This window comes from Aulonocara sp. 'chitande type north' Nkhata Bay, linkage group LG11, assembly GCF_057382095.1.
Source record: "Aulonocara sp. 'chitande type north' Nkhata Bay isolate Kocher_YH1m ecotype deep benthic linkage group LG11, A_spYH_male_GT1.1, whole genome shotgun sequence".
In the NCBI taxonomy this organism is placed as follows: domain Eukaryota; kingdom Metazoa; phylum Chordata; class Actinopteri; order Cichliformes; family Cichlidae; genus Aulonocara; species Aulonocara sp. 'chitande type north' Nkhata Bay.
In genome coordinates, this window is record NC_141354.1 from 10,101,437 (window position 1) to 10,121,536 (window position 20,100).

At 42.2% G+C, this 20,100-nt stretch overlaps 1 protein-coding gene across 10 annotated transcripts in view; it reads right to left on the reverse strand.

Annotated features, from left to right (window-relative positions):
* The window catches only part of oxr1a (oxidation resistance 1a), a 186,068-nt gene that overhangs the window by 1,273 nt on the left and 164,695 nt on the right, over positions 1-20,100 (reverse strand). For 9 of the 10 annotated variants that reach the window (XM_086310496.1, XM_086310497.1, XM_086310503.1 and 6 more), the window contains 9 exons: positions 16,121-16,273; positions 13,978-14,162; positions 12,001-12,632; positions 9,734-9,899; positions 7,520-7,685; positions 4,510-4,590; positions 2,999-3,121; positions 554-706; positions 360-455 (listed from right to left, as the gene is read on the reverse strand). In XM_086310496.1, the coding sequence (XP_086166622.1) occupies positions 360-455; positions 554-706; positions 2,999-3,121; positions 4,510-4,590; positions 7,520-7,685; positions 9,734-9,899; positions 12,001-12,632; positions 13,978-14,162; positions 16,121-16,273 (1,755 nt within the window). The remainder of the gene's footprint in view (positions 1-359; positions 456-553; positions 707-2,998; positions 3,122-4,509; positions 4,591-7,519; positions 7,686-9,733; positions 9,900-12,000; positions 12,633-13,977; positions 14,163-16,120; positions 16,274-20,100) is intronic. The other variant, XM_086310498.1, reaches the window with a different exon arrangement.

The following is a 20,100-nucleotide window of genomic DNA, read 5'->3' on the forward strand; positions in this document are numbered from 1 at the left end:
ACTCATGAGGGAAATATTTGGCTCCTTAGCTGCTAAATGCTTCTTTCTGTTCACCAACTACTTGCTGACTGACTGGTGCTGAACAGGGAGTGTACACTGGGTTTTAACAGGGCTTTTGCACCAAAAACAGCTGCCTGCTAAAACTGGGAGTGAAGTTACAGAGAACCAAAGCAGTAAAGCTGGTGGCCAGAGAGCTAAAACAAGCTGCTGAAAGCTCTGCAGAGGTGGGGAGAACTGCAGGGTGTGTCGCTATGAGCAAATGCAAACATTAGTTCTCCTCACTCCTCCATTATTGGAGAAGAATATTCATTCAGAAGTGCAAAAAAGTTACAAAATCTAACAGTGACAAAATGTTATACCTCAAACTCTGGATTAAAGGTGAAGAGGAAGGTCTCTCCGGTGCCATAAAAGCCATCGCTGACCTTAAAGGGCTCGGATGCCAGCGCACCAAACACCTGAAGTTATTAAAAAAAACAAAATGACAACAACAAAAAGGTGATCAGTACCATAACAATGTGCCACTGTGGTTAGCTTCTTAAATTTGGGCGCGTACCTGGCCGTCGCTGTCTTTAATGACCAGGAGCACCGGGGTGTCCTGGGCCTGCATGGATCTGTACAGCGTCTTAATGCTCATGCCGTGCTTTGCAGTGCCAAAGACCAGCGTCCATGGGTACCCGATGGTCCGCGGAGGGAGATTCCTGGCAAGCTGTGTGCGGGGAAAAGAAATTTAAAAATACAGAGATGAAAAAGGAAGGGAAAAAAATGAAAGAAAGAAAATGAAACACAGAAAGGCCACAGCCACCAACGCTCAATTACATCTGCGGTGACCTTTTAACACTCTCTGGCGTTTAAGGAGGAGTAACAGGGCTGAAAACAGTGAGAGCAGTCTCAAGAGAAAGAGAGGCCCAGCAGACCCTGAGAGAGCACGCTGCCCTGCTGCTGACTGACTCGAGGATTAACGGCGGCTGTGGTGTATGGGGAGATAATGCCGACAAGGTGCCGGAGGAGCGGTACAACTTATGTCTCATTTTAATGGACAGATAAAACAGACACTGACTAAAACATGGAATTAAAGTGACAACTTTTTACTGCTATACAGAACAAGGACCTTTAAATGTTCTGTTCACGCTCAAACAATTCCTCAGTCCCTTTTGGCATTTTTCTTGTTGGATCAGCACTTGCTCCAGTGGTGGAGCTGCAGCAGTCATATAATCAGCAGGCTGGGAATGAAGCCACGATTAGGCGAGGCCTGACTCAGCTCACCTCTGCACTGCTTTGAGCCAGGCCTGAGCCCCGAGCTCAGTCCGCAGGGTGATTAAAGAAAGCTTGCATATTGGCACTCTATTGGTTAATAAGCCAAGTGGGACTAATTTGGAGCTCTGGATGTGTGTTAACTTGCAGTGCCTGCAAGGCACACAGTACACCTAACAACAACATGAAAGGTTGGTGACTTGGATGTCTGTTTCATGCATTTCTCTTTCATCTTTGTCACCGCTTATTTCTAACTCTTTGCGTTGGCAGGATTAACAAACCAAATCTACCTGAAATCATCCGGAACACAATAAATAAAAGAGAACATGTTGATTCCTGCTTTGAATGAGCAAACTATCCAGTTCATGTTTCAGCGCCTAATGTAAAGCGTCCTGATTTTCAAGTGGCTGTCGTCCTGAGATCACAATTTGTAAGTTAGACCGCCATGAAACTTTACACACGTACTTTACAGCTTAATCAATACTATGATACTGATAACATTTATTAAATCAGCGTTTTTCATGGAAGGAATGTAACATTAACCTGAGGAATGGCCAGGTTATAACCAGTCAAAACTGCTAAATCCTCACAATAACTTTTATGTTAAAATTCTTATCACCTGCACTAGGAGTCTGGACCTGTACTGACAATATATATTAAAGCCAGTCACCAGCTGGTCACCTGCTCATTTTTACTGGTTACCTAAATTTTAGCTTTAGCATTTTAGCTAGAGTTAAGAAAACATCATCTACTGTGGATCCAACAATTATTTTTTAGATTCTCATCTCTATATGATATTTAGAGAAACAACAATTGCAAGTTTATGTTACTAATGTCCAGGGTGGAAAGAAAGCTAATCTACAAAAGAAGTCAAAGCAGCAGTAGCTGACACCCAAAGGTATATTTTAAGGCTTTCGTGTTAGTGTTTAGTTTTCCACTAACTGACAAAGCTTTGAATGGACAGCAGTACTCTCTGTGATGACATCATAAACATTGTAACAGGGATATCGTACAAATGTTGGTCACTGAAAATAAGCACTTGACAAAAATCAGGCGATTTGTTTGTCGGTGCTGTTGCTTCTGCTCAGTGTATCCACCTACCCACCTAACAAATGCTACTAAACTTATTCAAGCAGTGAATGAATCCTTTTCCCAAACACACAGTTGGAAATCAAGACTGCAAGGTAGCTCTATGAACTGATGACTTAATTTGTTTGGGTGCTACGACATTTTGAAAGTAAAACAAATCCTCAGTTTTTTACATGTCAGATTTCCAGTCTGACACAACACACAGGCGTCTCACAGAGATTTAAAGACTAAGATGAAGAAAAAAAACAAACAAAAACAAAAACATTTAATGCTAATCATTATCAAATCATAAGAAATTTCTAAATATTCTGTGGTTTCCATTTTGTATCTGTAAAAACAAAAACTAAAAAGCTTACTGCCAAGCCTACTGGGTTATAATGAAAACAGGGAATCTATTATATTCACTTTCAACATACACTAGACAGTGGGACTATTTTCATCAGTTGACACGCCTGTGTATTTACAGTAACAATTGCACAGGTAACACTAACATGGAATAAAAGACAGCATCAATGTTCATTATAACAAAGGAACAGGCTACCCGGATAACAAAAGAGGAACAGGCATGTGCTCGTAGTTTTGGATTGTTGTTGGAAAAATATTAAGTTTAGAATACCGTCAAGTTGCATGAGATGAGATTTTCTGCAGCAGCACTTACTTTCTCTATCTGGTCGGCCTCCAGGAGTTCGCTGGGTTCTCTGAGGTTGGGTTTGAACGTGTCGGGCTCCAGCTCAGTTTTGACCGTGCCATGTTTAGAGTTCACCTCTTCCTTGGTGGTAATCTACAAGCACAAATACTTGTTAGAGATGCACTGACAAGACGAGCTGCACTTCCAAAGAGCTCTGATACTGGATGCGTTCAAAATAGCTACGGTCTTCCAGTTGCTACTTTTCGTAAAAGGGCAATGACATGACCGGCTTTACTAGTCAGGCTGTCTACTAACTTCCAACAGACATCTGTGATCTGCTGAGGCTACAAAAAAATTGGACAGGAAAGTATTAAAAAAAGACAACAACGTAGAACTAGATAACCAACTCCACAAAGCATAACAAGTTCAGCTAAACAGGCTGGGCGATAGAGGAAAGATGGGGAAAAATAGCTTTTTAACTACAACTCAATCTCACTAACAAAATGTACATTTTTCCTCCATTTGGGGGCTTTTCATTGTAGCCGTTGTCCTGCCAAAATTACAAATGCAGTGTTTGCTAGCAACACACTGATAATCCAACAATGTGATGATGACAGCTGAATATCTTCCTGCCACTCTCTGATGCCAGATGACTAGGATCAGTTTGGCACAAGTGGGAGAAGCATTGCAGAGACACTGTCTGGGAGAAGAGAATGCTAAGTGAATAGGAAATCGACCCAATGAATAATTTGCACTCCTATGTTTGACATTTTCTCTGACCAGCCGACTGTTTGGGTTATTTATCTTTCTCAATAACAGAGGCTGATTGTGGAGCACTTCGCCACTGATGACTGGGATGCTATCATGTTTCGGTCCCCATTCAAATGAGGCCTGCCTGCATTGTCCTCAGAGAACATCATTCATCCTGTCAGGGGAGTCTTACTTCAACCCTCTTTCCAATTCGCCATCTCTTTGTTCTGCAGTCCTTCAATGTCTCTCGATTAGTCCTAAGGCAGGCTGCGCTCTTTACATTCAGCTCATTTGAGTAGTACAGGCAATTTGTATTTTCGAAAAAAGTTCTACAATAAAACCCCATCTGTGTGTTTCCTGTATACAATCTACATATCCATATAGAGCTAGCGACACTGATCTACCAGACTGATCTAGTGGAATGAAGACTAAAAATGTTCACCGAGTCTAAAAAGAAGCCTGACGCATGAAGATAAGGCTGCTGTGACGTGAAAACCTCATCGCTACGAACAACCTGTCTGTAATGGAATGATAAAAACTATTTTCAGTCGACTGCTCAACAAGTTATTGCCAATGTTTGGCGTCTAACAAGCTTTGAAGAGAATATGTGAGCTGAAAGTACTACATTTATGTTTATTTAAAGCAACAGGGGCATCAGGAACAGGAATAGCAGCAGCAGCAGCAGCAGCAGCAAGTAAAGCTTCAGTGGGGAGTCTAAAATAGACCGTGTTGGTGCAGCAAATTTGGGCAGAGTGAAGAAAGAGGGGGCAGACGGGGTTTGGTCAGGGCACCTGGAGTCGTTTGCAGAGCGAGCGCAGATCTTCGCTGTTTAGCGCATCGATCCGACGGTGGTACTCCGTCAAAGACACTACCTGGTAGTACAAAAACAGGAACAGGTGGAACATAAAACTCTGCCACTTCTAATGCTGACCATGGGGAGAAAAAAAGTTGAGTTTTGGAAGTCAGTGTGCGCTCAATGTACACTCCTCTGTTCCAAGAAGGTTTGTGTTTGAGCTTTGAATAAACAAACTTAACAAAATGTTTACTTTGGGTAAAAGAGAAGGGGTTGGAGTCTTTCAGAGCACTCAGTCGTTTTGCATGTTTGTGTAACGTAATCAATAAAACTTTCCTACTAGATTGATTTGGTTATATTAAGTATTAACTTGAACCAAACATCGCTACACTGGAAAGGAAAGCACAAGCAAGAGAGAGACTGAGACAGAGCAGGAGTGAGAGGGCTCCTTAGAAGTTACACTAGATTTTGGATGTGTGAACATACAGTGATAACAACAGAAACAGCTGTGGTCTGACTGCTGCAACACGGTTTGCTGGAAATCACAATCCACCAAACTACAACTCAGACAGACCAACACAACACAGTGACCTACTAAGCATGGCTTCATTCCAACAAAGTTCCACCCAACAGACAGCTGCAGCCTCCAATAATCCACTATGTCTCAGCAGAGGGAAGAGACTCGTGTGTGAGATCACAAACAAACAGTCATCTAAACACTCTCAGAGATCTCTCTTACAATCATGAACACCGTGAGAGCCTCTTTTCATTAATTTTTCACACAGCTTAGATAATCTTCTAGTCACCTCGTTGCTACAAGTGTAAATAACTTTTTAGTAAGAGGCTACCTTTATACAAGTCTCAATAATGCAGCAGGAGTGGTAAAAGACAGCCCTCATAAAAAATGCATCTCTGCTAACCTTAAGACCTTAAGGTAAGACTGAACCTGAAAACGGGCAAGCTAGTAGCACGTTAGCTTGGAGGGGCTGCGGCAGACTCAGACGTGACTGAAATGATGACCTGGAGCGATCAATGTCAGAGGAAACAATAATTTAAAAAAAAAAAAAAAAAAGACAGGTCAGTGATTGAATTTTACCAGTGTGATAAAACAAGTGGCTAAATGAAAGGCAGAAGTACGGTTTATGAAACTGAGGGAAAAAGTCAAATAGCGTAACTTTAAATAAACAGGGGTATGACTACAGAGCTGGATCCTCCATATGTCACCTGGGTCTGGAAACTTTCGCACCCCGTACAGAGCAGCGCACATCCTCGCTGGCCAAAAGAGACAGACAACGGATATGAGCTCTGTCCTGACTGCCAAACAGTGGTCACATAGTAGCCACTTTGTTAAACACCAGTCACTAAACTGCACCGGGTCAAGCTAAAGGGCTAGCAGGCTAGTTAGCCTTGCTAGCGACTTAGCGGCATGCTAATAATAATAACAACAATAACAGAAAGCAGGGATATACAATGGTGTAGACAGAAAACATGAAGTAAGCGACATACACAGGTGTACTTAGGGGTCAGCTGTTTCTCTTGCTCCTTCACCCTCCTAGAAAACATTTCCTGTCGAACTGGGCGAGGTTAAAGCTGGAAAGTCATATTAGTGATCCCTTAAGTTTTCCCAGTGTAGCCCCGAGTTGGTATTGAGCCTGACAGCCCGCTTGACTAAAATAGAAACACTTTTCCCCCCAAAGGGGTCTCTACTCCGTGTGAGTTGTGTGACACTGCTAACATCCAATAACAACACGGGTTGGGAGGAGACCCGGTTTCCTATTGGATAAAAAACGATGATGCCATCCCCTAACTGACAAAATTTAAAGATACAGTACAGCAATATTTCAGGAGGTATACACTTGTATATTTTAAAGATTTCTGAGTGATAACAAAAAGAAAACATTAAAGTGTATTACATATATTATAAAGTTAAAAATATATATATTTAACTAAAACAAATACAATTAAATGTAAAGCTGCTTTAAAAGTCTGTTTTGTCAGTCTTGCATTAAAAACAAACACAAAACTACTAGTTGAATATCCATAACATCGCGCTGTGAAAAAGACATTGCTCAGGTTCCTATTTACTGATTCTGTAATGGATCGTGTAGCCTCTGTTTGCCAGAAGCCCAGGGAGAAACAAATCAGTCCACTTTGTTTCCTACATCATTTATTTACATTCAAAGTTAAATGTACCCCCATGTATCAAATTCTTCACACAATGAATTCATCCTTTCATTATCCACAGGGCTGTCTGAAGTCTCATTTGACCAAATCTCATTCACTCTGCAGAGGCTAACAGCACTTTCTACTATCACTTCTGTAAATCTAGACTAAAGACACTATGAATAGCAAGTTTTGCAAAGAAGGAAGGACTAACATCTGTGCCACTTTTTTTTTTGATTGGGGGGGACTTTTAACAACTCAAACAGCACGAGCAACTCATAATGGTGTTTTTGCCATTCAGCAAAAGACATTGTGAAAGGCTGACAAACAGGAGTGACAGTCACACAACATGTGGTGAAGCTACAATACAGCGACGGAGAAGAATCAACAATTACACAAACATGCAAAACACTTTGGTTGGAAGTTCAGAGAAGCGCAATTCCAAGCAAAGCAAGTGTTCACACGTCTTGAAGAATTTACACGTGATAGAAAACAGACACAAAAAAATTTACAGTTAAACCAAGAAATGTGCAGTGGTACCCAGAGGTGCAAAATATAGAAGCAGAATACAAAACTGAGGCTCAACAAGTACACATCTCAAATGGTAGCACACATTACGTTTACACTATGCATTGCATAATGAAAGCAAATTAATGTTATTTAACATTTAATTTAACATATATAACAATAAAGAGCAATTTTAACACATACGATCGTTTGCTTCACAGGATATGGATTAAAGCACAGTGGAGAACTCACTTAATCCATGTCCGCTTGGCTCATGACAACACAACATGTGCACTTTTAGTAAAGTGAAGAAACTGTTTTAGCTGTGTTGACCTTACCTCCCACTCCTTGACGTTGAGATCGGTGATGGGCTCATGCTCATTTGTTTCCTTCACCTCATTCTTCTTGACAACCCTAAAGCCAGGCTCCTGTCCCATCCCTCCGACCCCCTCACCGTACATGTCTGGGCTCCACTGCATGAAGAATACATACAGGTGGTCTGACCTGCAAGAGACAGTCAACACAACATTCACATATTATTATCCTATATGGCAAATGTGTTTGCTAACAGCTACTTACTTTCATATTATGGGAACCGTGCTACACTAGAACTTATCTGACGTCCTTTTTTTTTTTTTTTTTTTTTTAAGTGGCCACCATCTCTTGGAGAAGACGACTGGATTCTTAGCTGCTAAGAATCCGGTTAGTTGGTGTCTTTGCCATTCTACCATGTAGGGCAGGTAGTATGGAGCAGATTTATCGGAGTGGGTGGGGTGCTTTTTTAAGAGATCAATGTAAGCCATATGATTGAACCAAAAGACTAAAGTTACACGTGCCAAAATAAAGGAAAGCAAAACAAATCAAAAAGATAAGAGAACCTGCAGAAGTTGCAAAGTTTTTCATCTTTCACTTTACATGCAGTGACACTCGTCCACTCTACATAGACAGAGCAGCTTTAAGTAGAGACATCAGTGGTCAGTCTCTCAACAATGTGGCAACCATTGTGCCCCCTCCCCTCTCATGTTGGAGACAGAAGAGCTCGATGTCAACCATGCAAACAACTGAAAATATCAAATAACACATGAAGAAGTTGCAAACAAAAACAGGACACAGCCTTTGTTGTGCACTGCTCGGGTTGGTATAGAGAAAGAGCTGTGACAGAGACACGCTGTTGGGCTCTATTCAGTGCTATAGTTGTGTATGGTTCATTCAGTACCCTCCTTTTCTACCAACAGCTATGCAAAAACACTTAAAGACACATCATCCAGGTCGCAGCACATCTGGGTCAAACTACAAAGAGACTAGCAGTGTATAATGAAAAGCACAGTTGGCAGCTATTGTTGTTAATGAAGAACACAGCAACACCTTAGCCTGGTTTCAAAAATTAGTAAGTGGCATGTATTTTAATACTAGCTTTGAATCTGCCATATCCCTGGGCGATTAATCATGAAAGTAACGAGCATCACAGCAAACTTGTTGCTATCAGGTGGGGAATAGTGTAGCTAAGCATTAAAAAAACAAAACAAAACAGGGCTTTAACGGGCAAGATTTTACAAGTTCAGAACGAACAATGATGGCAGGGAAGTTTCTGCACTCAAGACACTCAACACATTGCATGATGAGGCCATGATTATGGTACCATGACTAAATAAAAGAGACAGGCCTGTTTATCTGACTCAAATGTGATTAGCAGCCTGGATGAGTGCCACGATGCTGCAGTAAAACTATAGAAAAATACTAAGAGCAGAAGTAGCTCTGTGCAGCATTTTTGTCTCCTTACTTTTAAAAGGAGTCCTAAAGTATCCACAAACCAGCGACTCTGCAGTCCAGTCTGTCAAAAAAATGACCCTTTTTTTTACATTTTAAAGAAAATTGACTTATTAAATGAAACTATTAGTTCAATTGGGATTAACACGCCAAATAAACCAATTACAAGGAATTGGACTGGAAGCACACAGTTTCTTGTGATATGTCGCCTTTCAGTGTGAACCGCTCTAATGTAATTACGACTACTGCTGACTTGGCAGGAACTGTACATCCACACTGATCTTGGAAAAACTCATCAACAAGCCGAGGCTATTTTCAGCTGACATGAAACATTACAGATTTCGGGTCAGGAAAAGTTCATGAACACATTCATGGGTATTCTGAGAACACAAATCATGGGCTTTTGGAAAGAAATAAGACAATCAGTCGCGTGTGTGCCCCTGCGTTTCCCTGCAGAGTGAATAAATAATAAATCATCTTGCTGTCTAGCACAGGCGGCAAAGGGAAACGGGCACAAGCCACAGTGGGAGTTGGATCTGACACTGAAAGCATGTTTGATTGGTTTCAAATATTAAAGGCAGTGGAGGTTAGGTGGCTGAGCTATTGTTGTTTGTTAGGGATATAAAAGGATCATAAAGGCTCACTTTACATTGTTTCTATCTCAGATACTTCAGTATTAGCTGTACGGTTTTAAAACCTGTTATTTTGATTACTATAAACCTCATAAACTTGCACTGAAACACACTGTGCTAAGCAGTAGCAGGAGGTGTAGCAGAGATACTGACCTTTCCTGCGGCACAGCGAACCAGTACTCATGCTTCTTTCCCAGCTGGGCGTACTGCTGCATGGAGGCGCTGGCGTTGGAAACAAATGTCTTCTTCATAGGCTTCCCCACTCGCAGACACAAGAACTTGTGAGAACGATGCTTCCGCCTCTCAGCCGACCCTGTACCTGGACAAGGGATTGATCACATGGTCATAGCATACATATCTTAGCGTGGCTAAATGACTGTTTATTCTACCCTAGCTCTCATTCTTTACTTGAGTTTTAAATGGATCAAGCTGAAAAGAAATGTGTTAGCAAGAGTTAGAGTCAGGTCAGTTAGGCTTAGTTAAATATTCTGTATCCAATGACATCTTACAACAAAATACAGCTGCCTAACAAAGTCGCACACTCTTTTTATTAATGGCCTTATTTATGTGACCTAGTTTTCTGTCTTTTATTTACTGGTTACTTCAGCTGGCATTAGTGATTTTGTGGCAGAAACATAGCAGATGACAGAAATAAATAGAGTGGCACACTATAATTGATAGTGACACTGGGCTTCTGCTCATGGTGCATTATCATTGGCCTATTATGAGGCCACAGCCCTGCTAGCCCAATGAAAAGGGCCAGTGTAATATCACCACGGCAGTCATATGGTACGTGCTCCCGATCGGACAGTATGTAACTGGGAAATGATGACAGAAAATAAAGATACATTTTTCAAATGCATTAATTTGATTTGAATCTGCTTGTTTTGGTAGCCGCTGCTGTCACTTGTGTGGGCTGTGCTAATGCACACAGAATAAAAGGGCAGCCCTGCTGAGATGCCCGGGAATTAGAACTGCTTCTGCAGCTCAGCTCTGTGTGCGACAATAATTGCCAGGGAGAAAATGGTAAATCTTTCTCCCACTGTCTCGTCCGCCTTCCTCTCGGGGAGAGAAATCTGCTCGGAATCACAAGTACGTGTTCAGCCAGAGTGGGTTATGTGGACACATGTGAGTCAGTGATAGAGACAGACTCGAGGCCACTGTCGGATAACGAGACTGCTGCTGCAGTTTTTCAACTGATAATTGTCTACATTTTACAATCCATTTTCCAAATCACAGATGATTTTTTCCGAGGATCTCTTGAGCGCTTAATGTATTTCCCGACTGACATATTGCTGCAGCAAGGTAATCCATCACAGTGAACCCTCAGCTTCCTTTATAAAAAGTTACAGAAAGTCGAGCACTACATTTGCAAGCTGTCTCAAAAAAATACAGTGGCTCCTGTTGAGCTGCCCGCACTCTAGACAATAACGTTAAATAAAAGCAACATTTTGTTTGCTTTTGAAGGCGAGGATACCATAATGAAACAAATGGAAAGCAGCGGCTGCCTGGAAGGTCATGCAGCATTGGAAAAACTAAGTGGGTAGGAATGTTACGTATTTCACTTCTTCAAGGCTGTTTTGTGTTGCACTTTATTATTTCTCTGGCATTTGTGGCCACAGAAAGAGATATTTTGTTTGGTGTGGGGAGACTTGAATGTAGGGAACAATGGCCCTGGAATTTTAGCTCAGTTATGGCACTAGCTACTTACAAAATATGAAAACCTAAACTTAAGAAAATGTATAAAATTGCAAGTATCATTAAAGCTTTTTTTTTTTTTTTTCTTTTTGACAGATGCTTTTTATAAGTTACCAAAAGGTATTTTTGATGTTTGACATTGTCAGAACATTAGTAACCTATTGTATTATGCTTTTATCATGCCACTGAACACAATCATATTGATTCCTCCTTGTGGAGTTTGTCTAAATGAATGTGAAAGAAAAACTAGAGAAGGAGGTGAAAATGAATAACGCCTCTGTGAATGCCATCTCAGAAGGTGTTTTGATGTTGGGGTTTAATCGTCACTGTGTTTCCCCTTTGAGGGGGCAGGTGTGTTTGTGGCATTGTGCCGTTTGATAGGCTTTAGCTTATCGCCAAGGAGGAGTGGCCCATAAAGCCTGGAAAGCTCCACCAAGCTGATACCAGCAGAGACGATGCCATTTCCCTTCGTCTTTATATTCCAATTACTAGCAGTGAGGCAGAGCAGAAACGGAAAGGTTATCAGGAACTAACACAAGAGAAGCGATTCAGAGGCAGGTATTGAGCAGACAAACTCACTTTGATAGTGTTAAAAAAACGTGGATGCAGAGGTGCAGCTAAAAGACAACATGAGGCCAGATTCATGGTCTGAAATGTCTTGCAGCTGCAGCCTCAGGTAGAAATGATTCGTTTCCTGACTGTAAGTCAACATGTGTGTTTACCCTCTGCAGAGTTCTGCACACCGTCCCTTTGCGTCTGCTCTGCATCCTCCTTCTCCTCCTTGCCTTGTTGCATAGTGTCTGTTTGGGAGGCATCTGCACCCTGGTTGGCATCCACCTGTGGACTGGCTGAGACAGAGGTGGTTTCTGTGGCACCAGTGGTGGCTGAGCTTTGGGACCCTGGGCGAGAGTTGCTGCTGCTGGGACCCTGGGCCTGGCTAGTGGTGCTGCTGGTGGTGGTGTTATTGGTGGTAGTGGGTGTGCTTGGTGGCTTCTCTACGCTGTGTTGCTTGGATCCCATTGGGGACTGGTTATCGTTCTCTGTGGCAGTTTCTGATGGATTGTTCTCTGCTTTCGACACAGTAGGTTCTTCCGGCTGGCTGGCCGAGCCACGGGCACTGCCTGCGGTCTGGGAGCTGGCAGCCTCCACCTGGGTGATGGTTTGCACAGACTCTGTGGAAGCGCCAGACGATTTGTCTAAGCGCAGATCCTCACTGGATGCCTGCTCCTCCTCCCGAATGGGGGACAGCTCTGTCTCGGTGAAGACGTCTTCGGAGAACGAGCCCTCTGTGCTGCGTGGGTCTGGTTCCTTCTGCTGTGACGGATGTCTCTCTGCAGGCAGGGGCTCCAGGTCACTAGAAACATTAAGCAGAACATCACAAAGTTCAGCATGCAATCCACAGAGGGATCAAATCTTTACACAAATCCTGTTTGACAGACTGGGGCCATTACGTTTGAAATACGGGTGGCATTTCAAGTGTTTTGGAGACCCAGGCTAAGGAATGTCAACTTCTGCTGCGTCTTTTTGGTCAGTGTTTCTAAAGTTTGTGTCCTTTAGCCACTTCTTGATCAACGATTACTTAAAGTGAATCTACAATTTGATGTGTTTCCCAAATAAAATCTCACTGAAATCTAATATTCACACACCATATTAGTAAATTCAGCAACAGGTTTCCTATAACTGCTCTTGTTGTTATAGGTTGTAATGTACTAATGAATGAGATTGAACTCAACTGGATAGTAAATTATGATGCGATCTCCCATCATTAAACTGATTTTGTTCACCATATTTGTGTCATGAAAATTCCCAAAGAGACCCTTGGTTAATCATTAGCCATATCCTGAATAAATAAATTGGTACAAATAAAAAAAAAGTTCTGTGTCTCCTTTTTGGAGAGGTCAAGCGCAAACAAGAAACACTTGTGTGCAGCGTAACCAGCACAGTGTGCAGAAACCCATCCTGCAGGCACTTGTTGCTCAGCTGTGTAGTAGAGAGGGGCAGAGGGAGAGGAGACAGAGGCGACAGGCCACAGCTGAGAAACAGCTGGGTCTGGCAGAAAAACCAGCCATTTGCCAGCATTATAACTGCTCCACGGGCAACAATCAACCAACTAAATACAGCTTTGCCCAGACCCTGCTACCACCAGAGGAAGCGTGGTGTTCAGGGTGGGAGAATAGCTCATCAGGGCTCATAACGCTGCAAAATATTTATCACTTAACTTCAGCAACACTAAACAACCAAAGTAAAAAAAAAACCCAAAACAGATTAATCTGTGGGAGGAAACACAAGTGAATCGTTTGAAGTGGCTGCTTCCTCCCTGCACTGAGAGGTGAGCAATCACAATGTAGGAGGGCAAAGGCACACTTCATTAACCCCGCTGTAATTGCCGTTTCCTTTTTATTTTGGCGTGTAGGGGAAAGGAATTGTCGGTTGGCTGCTGATGCAATCTGACTATGGGTGCAGCAGAGGAAAAAACATTGATTACAGCGAGGCTGCTGCATTTCTGTCAGGGTGAAAGTAAGAGACGGACGCGTGGAAGATATTAACTCAGAGTAAATGAACAGGGATTTATGTAGGAGGAAATCAGAGTTAGAGGCATTTATGGCTGCATATGCTTTAAATAATGACATCTGTAGTCCACAAGTCAGCTTCTAGTACAGCACAGCCTGCGCATACTGTACGTCTGTGTTTTCTCTTACTCAGGGACGGTCTCTCTGATCTTGGGGTCAGTGATCTCCTTGCAGATGGCAGCAGACTGCACCTCCTCCAGGGGACACATGATGCCGTACTCCTCGCACCCGTGGGCCTGTACCAGGGGGTCCATGCGGTGAGGGTCGAACATAATGTTGTTGGGCGTCACCAGCAACACCCCACTAACTGCGCCCTGAAAGCAACACAGAAAATAAAGGGAAAAAAGAGGGGTGGGTGAGGAGATCCATCACACCCTTTTTTTATACATCAAAGGAAGCACTTAGCATGTTATCCAGCATGAAAGATAATCAAAAAGCACTCTGCAATACAAACAACCAGAGGCCGAATCCATTTTAGACCACAAATGTCCTAAATCAAGTAGAATTATTGACTGCCAGCGCTGACCACTTCAGTGCTTTCATTTGGTACCTGGGAGTGAATCAGCTGCAGTTCGATACAATGGATCTGTGTGTGTGTGACAGGCTGTGTGTATTTCATACTACTGACCAGGGGGTGTGGGTGTTCTTAAAGGTGAAATTTTTCTTCCCTGCTGTTCAGTTGTTTTTATTCACACTAATATCACAGCTCAATTTAGTCAGAAGAACTGCAAACACTAATTAAATTTGCCTCCATCACATTTAGAGCAGGGGCCTGGAATGTGAGGCAGGATTTGGGCTTTAGTAACGTTACTTCTAGATGAGCCACGGTGCTGCATACCTGCATACCCAATCACATTTTACAAAGGTACCACCTGCTGACCAATCATCACCTGACCTGGAAGACCCCTCTATAGTTTCTAGAGACTGTCAACAAGTTTTATGCTTTTCCCTGATGCAATGTTAAAGCGTTTTTGCCCTATAAGCCTTCATACAGTGATATAAACCTAAAAGAGAACAGCTAAACCTTGATCATGTTGAATGCACTTTTTTTTTTACACATTTTAAAACCACCAGAGATGCAGGTGACTACCGAAAGGCTGTCTTACACAGTATAAAACACAATAATTGACAGAATAGTCAGTTGTAATCATAGTCAGATCTTCAGTGTTGTCAGCTTTTCTTCCTAGCTTTAAATAGCCTTAAATAGTGGCTTGCACTTTTCCACTCAAATGTCTCTTAAGCATTTAGCCCGTGTTGTGTGTTTAACCTCTTTATATTTTTCTAATGTTGCAGTTTTCTCTCTTGATAACAACCTTGCATGTGGCTGCTTAGCCTGATTGCTGATGTTAGGGGTAAGTGAGCACAGATAATGAAAAGATATTCTGGGTATGTGGAACTTGCTTCGTAATCCCGGCCCCAGAAGACAAAGAAGACATAAACACACTATTTAACCGTACTGGAGACCTTTTAAGAGCTTGAATTTAGAGAACACAGTTTACAGCCCTTCAAGGAGCCGCAAACTCCCTGCTTATAGACCTTCTGAGCAACATTAGCCATTATCAGCTGAATTAAACTACAGTGAGCAGGAGAGACACTTGGCCTAATGTGCTGCTCCACAGGGTTATTCATATCTGCCCACACATGTGCCCACATCATCAGTATTTTCTATACTTTTTTATGTGCTTTTATTACAATTCATCTGTTTTTTTATGTTGGAAATAATAACAATAATAATAATAATCATAATGGAAACAACCAGGGAAAATGTAAGTAAATGCAAACACATTTTGGTGTAATGACTCTGATGTTGCTGAGGTTGTTAAGAAGGGCACAGCAAAAGCAACTAGAAGAGCAAAAGAATATTAAAATGGACACAATGACTCACAGACAGAATTGCACATTTATTTGATTCTGGTATGTTCAAGGGAAGGATTTGATATTTTCTTTGCTTAGTTCTTGTATAATTCTCAATTGTTGGCTTGAACTCTTAAAAAAAGCACTTGACCCTTGCACTGAGTAACTATACAATGGTGGTGATTAACAACAACTTCACTGAACATCATTTTCTTTAAACTCGTCTGATACTTTTGACATCTTCTGCTATTTTCTTTCTGAAGTACTGACCTCCTGCATCTGGCAGCTTGCAAATTTAACTTCTCGCCAGCACACCCACTTCAGACCTCTCGCTTCCTACTTATACTTTTGCTGTCAGCAATTGTGAAGTTGTGAACACTTTTAAATGGATGCACTGCTCTTTATATTCATAGCTCACCTTGCCATCAGTGATGTACTTGCAGCTGATCTTGAGGAACTTCTCTGTGAGGGCTTCTTCCTCCTCGGACGTGGATGACACCACTCTGGACTGGCGCAGGGCTGAAAACACTGGAGGGTGAATGGCTTCTGGTTTGGGAGGGCCATCAGAGTCCTAAAGGAAAGATGGGTGGTGGCACAGAGGGGAAATATCATGCGTTAGACTGCTTCTCTGATTATAATGTGACCTTAAAGCAGAACTCTTCGGGCTTAGCGCAAAGACCTGGGACCAGATTAGCAAAAAAAGGTGTTGTCCTCTATTGATTGTTTTCCACTTTATAAGCAGAGTTGTATCTGTTTAAAATGTGCTAAGACTTAAAAATAGGGGTGTGGCCTCTTCAGTTGGTAGATGTGCCAATACAAGGTGCTGTAGCTGACTGCTGTCTGCTAGCCTTCACCTCAGCTAATCTGCTTAACTGGACCTCTTGACTCTTTGCTGCCTTTTGAAGACTATTAGTGAAATGATCTGCTGTGTGGTACAGACTATGAAATTGGTGGTTTTTATGAGTTACTAAGCACTACATAGCAGACATGCATGCCCCTGTGTGGCACAAGTTAGTCGATAAATTAACACTCCACTCTCTTGTCCATATACGGTCACCTTTGATTCCAGCCTAAAAAAAACCAAAACCAAAACCTGGTGATGGCCAAAATGACAACGCTGAGGCTTAAAAATCCAGATATTTGTAGTTGACATCATGGTGGCTTCGCCAATCTTTTATATAAAGCTTGGACTGGTATACATGAATACGGTCTCTTTCATCAGGACTGTAATCATGTTGTCCAAATCTCTAAATAGGTTTCAACCAAGGAGACCATAAATGAAGAACAAGCATAGCTCGCTTCACTTGGAAATACATGGTGTAACTAATCTGTGCTTCGTTTCATCAAACTAATGTGTTTGAGTCCCTAAATGTATTATCTATATATAAACGGATATTTTCTGCACAGCGGGACAATCAGGTTAAAAGAAACCCAGCGATGAGTCAAATGAAAGCACCTCCTGTGTGCCTTCACATCACACGGGGTAATTATTTAAAAAACATCAATACGAGACTAGAGCTTTAATTACACACAACCTGATGTTTAGTTAGTGTAATTTTTATTAAAGACTAACATGCCCTTGAGTTAAGAGTGATGGTTACTTTTGTACAGTGGGGCGCAGTTTTAAAGAGAGCAAAGAGAGGCTCTTATTTTATTTATAAATAGATGGCAAAAACTTAAAAATACCCTTCACATGAAATAAAATCAGCATTCAGCTCTTAATATTGTACAGTCATGAAGTGATTATCAGACAGTAGGCCTTTCACCTTTACTAGAAAGGAGCAGCTGTGTTTTGAGCTTCTTGACAATTTAGCATTTCTAGGCTGTCTCTTTGTGCCTGTTTGCAGTGATCTTTGAGCGCTCTGTCATCTTTCTCATTCCTGTGTGTAGTACTTTTGCACATCTTTATCTCTCATAAGTAGTTTTGTATCCATTCAGAGTGATTCTATGTATCTCAGCATCCTTTGATTCATTCATTCATTTCATTAAAGTAAAATGTAAAAAGCTAAATGTCAGCCAATACAGAAGTTTAGTCCAGGGCTGTGTGCAGGCTGTGCACAGTAGTCTTGTTTAGTAATCCATAAATGACTCCAATACCCATCACCTTCTCCACAGCAGCTTCTTTACTCGTGCAATTAAGCCGAGGCAGTTCATGTGTAAAAGAGTCTACGAGAAGTAGAAAGTGGTTGTCTGTGGAGTGGAAAGTAAACTGAAGTTACCAAGTCTCCGAAAAACAAGACACCAAGCATGTATTTCAACATATACCCGCCTCCTGCATCCAGCCCCAACTGTAATAAAAAGGGATAAAATGTATAAAGGTAAAGACAGGGCTTTAATGCTAACCAGCAGACACGCGGAGCAATACATTAATGAAGCATTTGCAGACGTGCGGACGTAATTAAATAAATATATTTTCCTCATAACCGCACATTATTCTGGAGCCTGCCAGATGGCACGCAACCAAGAAGGAATTTCAGTTATGTCTCAGCTACATTGGTCCTTTATGTAGTACAACGACATATACATTCTAAGGCAATTTTATTAGTGTTCTTTATTTACACCATGGTTAATGCAAACCACCACAGATGGCGTGTGTGTTCGGCCGGAAACACGAGGTGAGGTGGGATTGGTGAGTCTACCAGCTGCCTGTTGCCATGCAATGACCGAGCCATGGGGAGAGAGTAACCGGCGTGAGTCCACAGGGACAACTGTTAGTCTGATTAACCCCATATCATTGTCTGCAGGAAGGACTGTCTGAGCTGGGCAGAAAACAGCAGCAGAAGCAGTGGACACAGTAGCTGCTGTGGAGAAATAAAAAGGCGAGGAGGTAAAGAATGCTGAAGGCAATGAGGGGCGCGATTGGAGTGAGGACGAACAAAAAAAGAAGAGCTGGACGTAAGAGGAGTGTGTGGGCGTTATCATCAAGGGCGGATTTTGACCACGAGGGGAGGGCGTTTAGAGCCGGTGGCGAAGTGAAGAGCGATGAAGAGCTACAGTAGCAGCGAAGTGAAGAGCTTAGAAGAAGAGAGAACCCGGGCCTGGAACAACTGTCTGCTGTCCTCCTGACATCCACCCCCACACCTCTCCGTCTCCCAGTGCAGTCGACAAACAGCCTGCAGCTACTGACCCACACCAACACAAGCAGCCCAGACACTGGCAGCCAGGGGACGGCTGAGGGGGCCGGCCAATCTGTTACAGCCAAAACAAGCATCTCTGAAAGAGGAGAGGATGAGAGGGACTGAAAAATTTTAAAAGAGACATAAACAGTAGAGGTCGGAGCTGAAAATGAAAAAACGACATCAAAACAGCAAATAAATCGGATTCTCCGATCTGCGGGAGCTTCTGTTGTGGAATTTAAGATCTGAAGCGCAGCTGTTGAAATGAAGGAAACGTGTGGGAATTTAACCAGCTTGTCATCCACTTCAACTCAACACACCTACACCTACACAACTGCACTTCATCGCTCCACTTTCCAGGCAAGTCACTTCCTAGTGACTCATTCAATCTGGCCTTCCTGTTTCAAGGTTAAATATGAAAAGAGTAGGAGGCATTTCCACTAAAATAGACCAACTAGAACACACCTGAGCGTACATGTGGTGCACACCTGGGCTAAAATGAGCAGATGCAGATGTCAAAACATGTCCTCCTGCACAGAAATGCGTAAAACAAACAGTCTCGCATAGCCCGTCATTAACTCTGGCATGTCTCAAAAAGGGGTGTTATGTGTCGGTAACAAAATTAACACCCATCGCACATCCCACACAGTCCACATGAGACTGAGGAATGAGAAGGCATGCTCGCTGTCCAACAGCTGAGACCAGTTGCTCACCAGGCAATATGAGGACAGATAATTAAGCTTTTGTGCTAATTTGAGAAATGTTTACTCATTTGAGGTGAACAACAAGCAAGCAAATACATATAAATATCATAAATGCAATAAAACAGTAAATAGTTGCTTGCTGTTGCTGGTGTGAGGATGTGTCCTTAAAAGTAAGCAGGACTTTTTTTCTCTCCTTTCCTACAAGTCTGTACAGTGATTAAACGTCGGGAAACGATCATGTGATCCAAGCATCCAATCATGTTTGATCACATCTAACCAAACTGCCAACTTCTCCTTTCTTCCCTGTGGTTCCTCCACGACTACCTGCACTGCTCATTCCTTCCTGCAGCATGCTGCTACTGGCTGCATGTTCCGCCTTCTCGCTCCAACACCCCACCTCCAGCTGTCTGCTTCCTTATAAACAAAACTTGTGATAGCACCTCTTAATTTGTAAAATGCACTCGTTCATGACATAATTGTAACCACCACAGATACTGTATTTACAGTGAAATTCAACCCGATAACTAGTCATATAATATTATTTGCAGTTATTGGGGAAAAACAGTGTATTAAAAAAT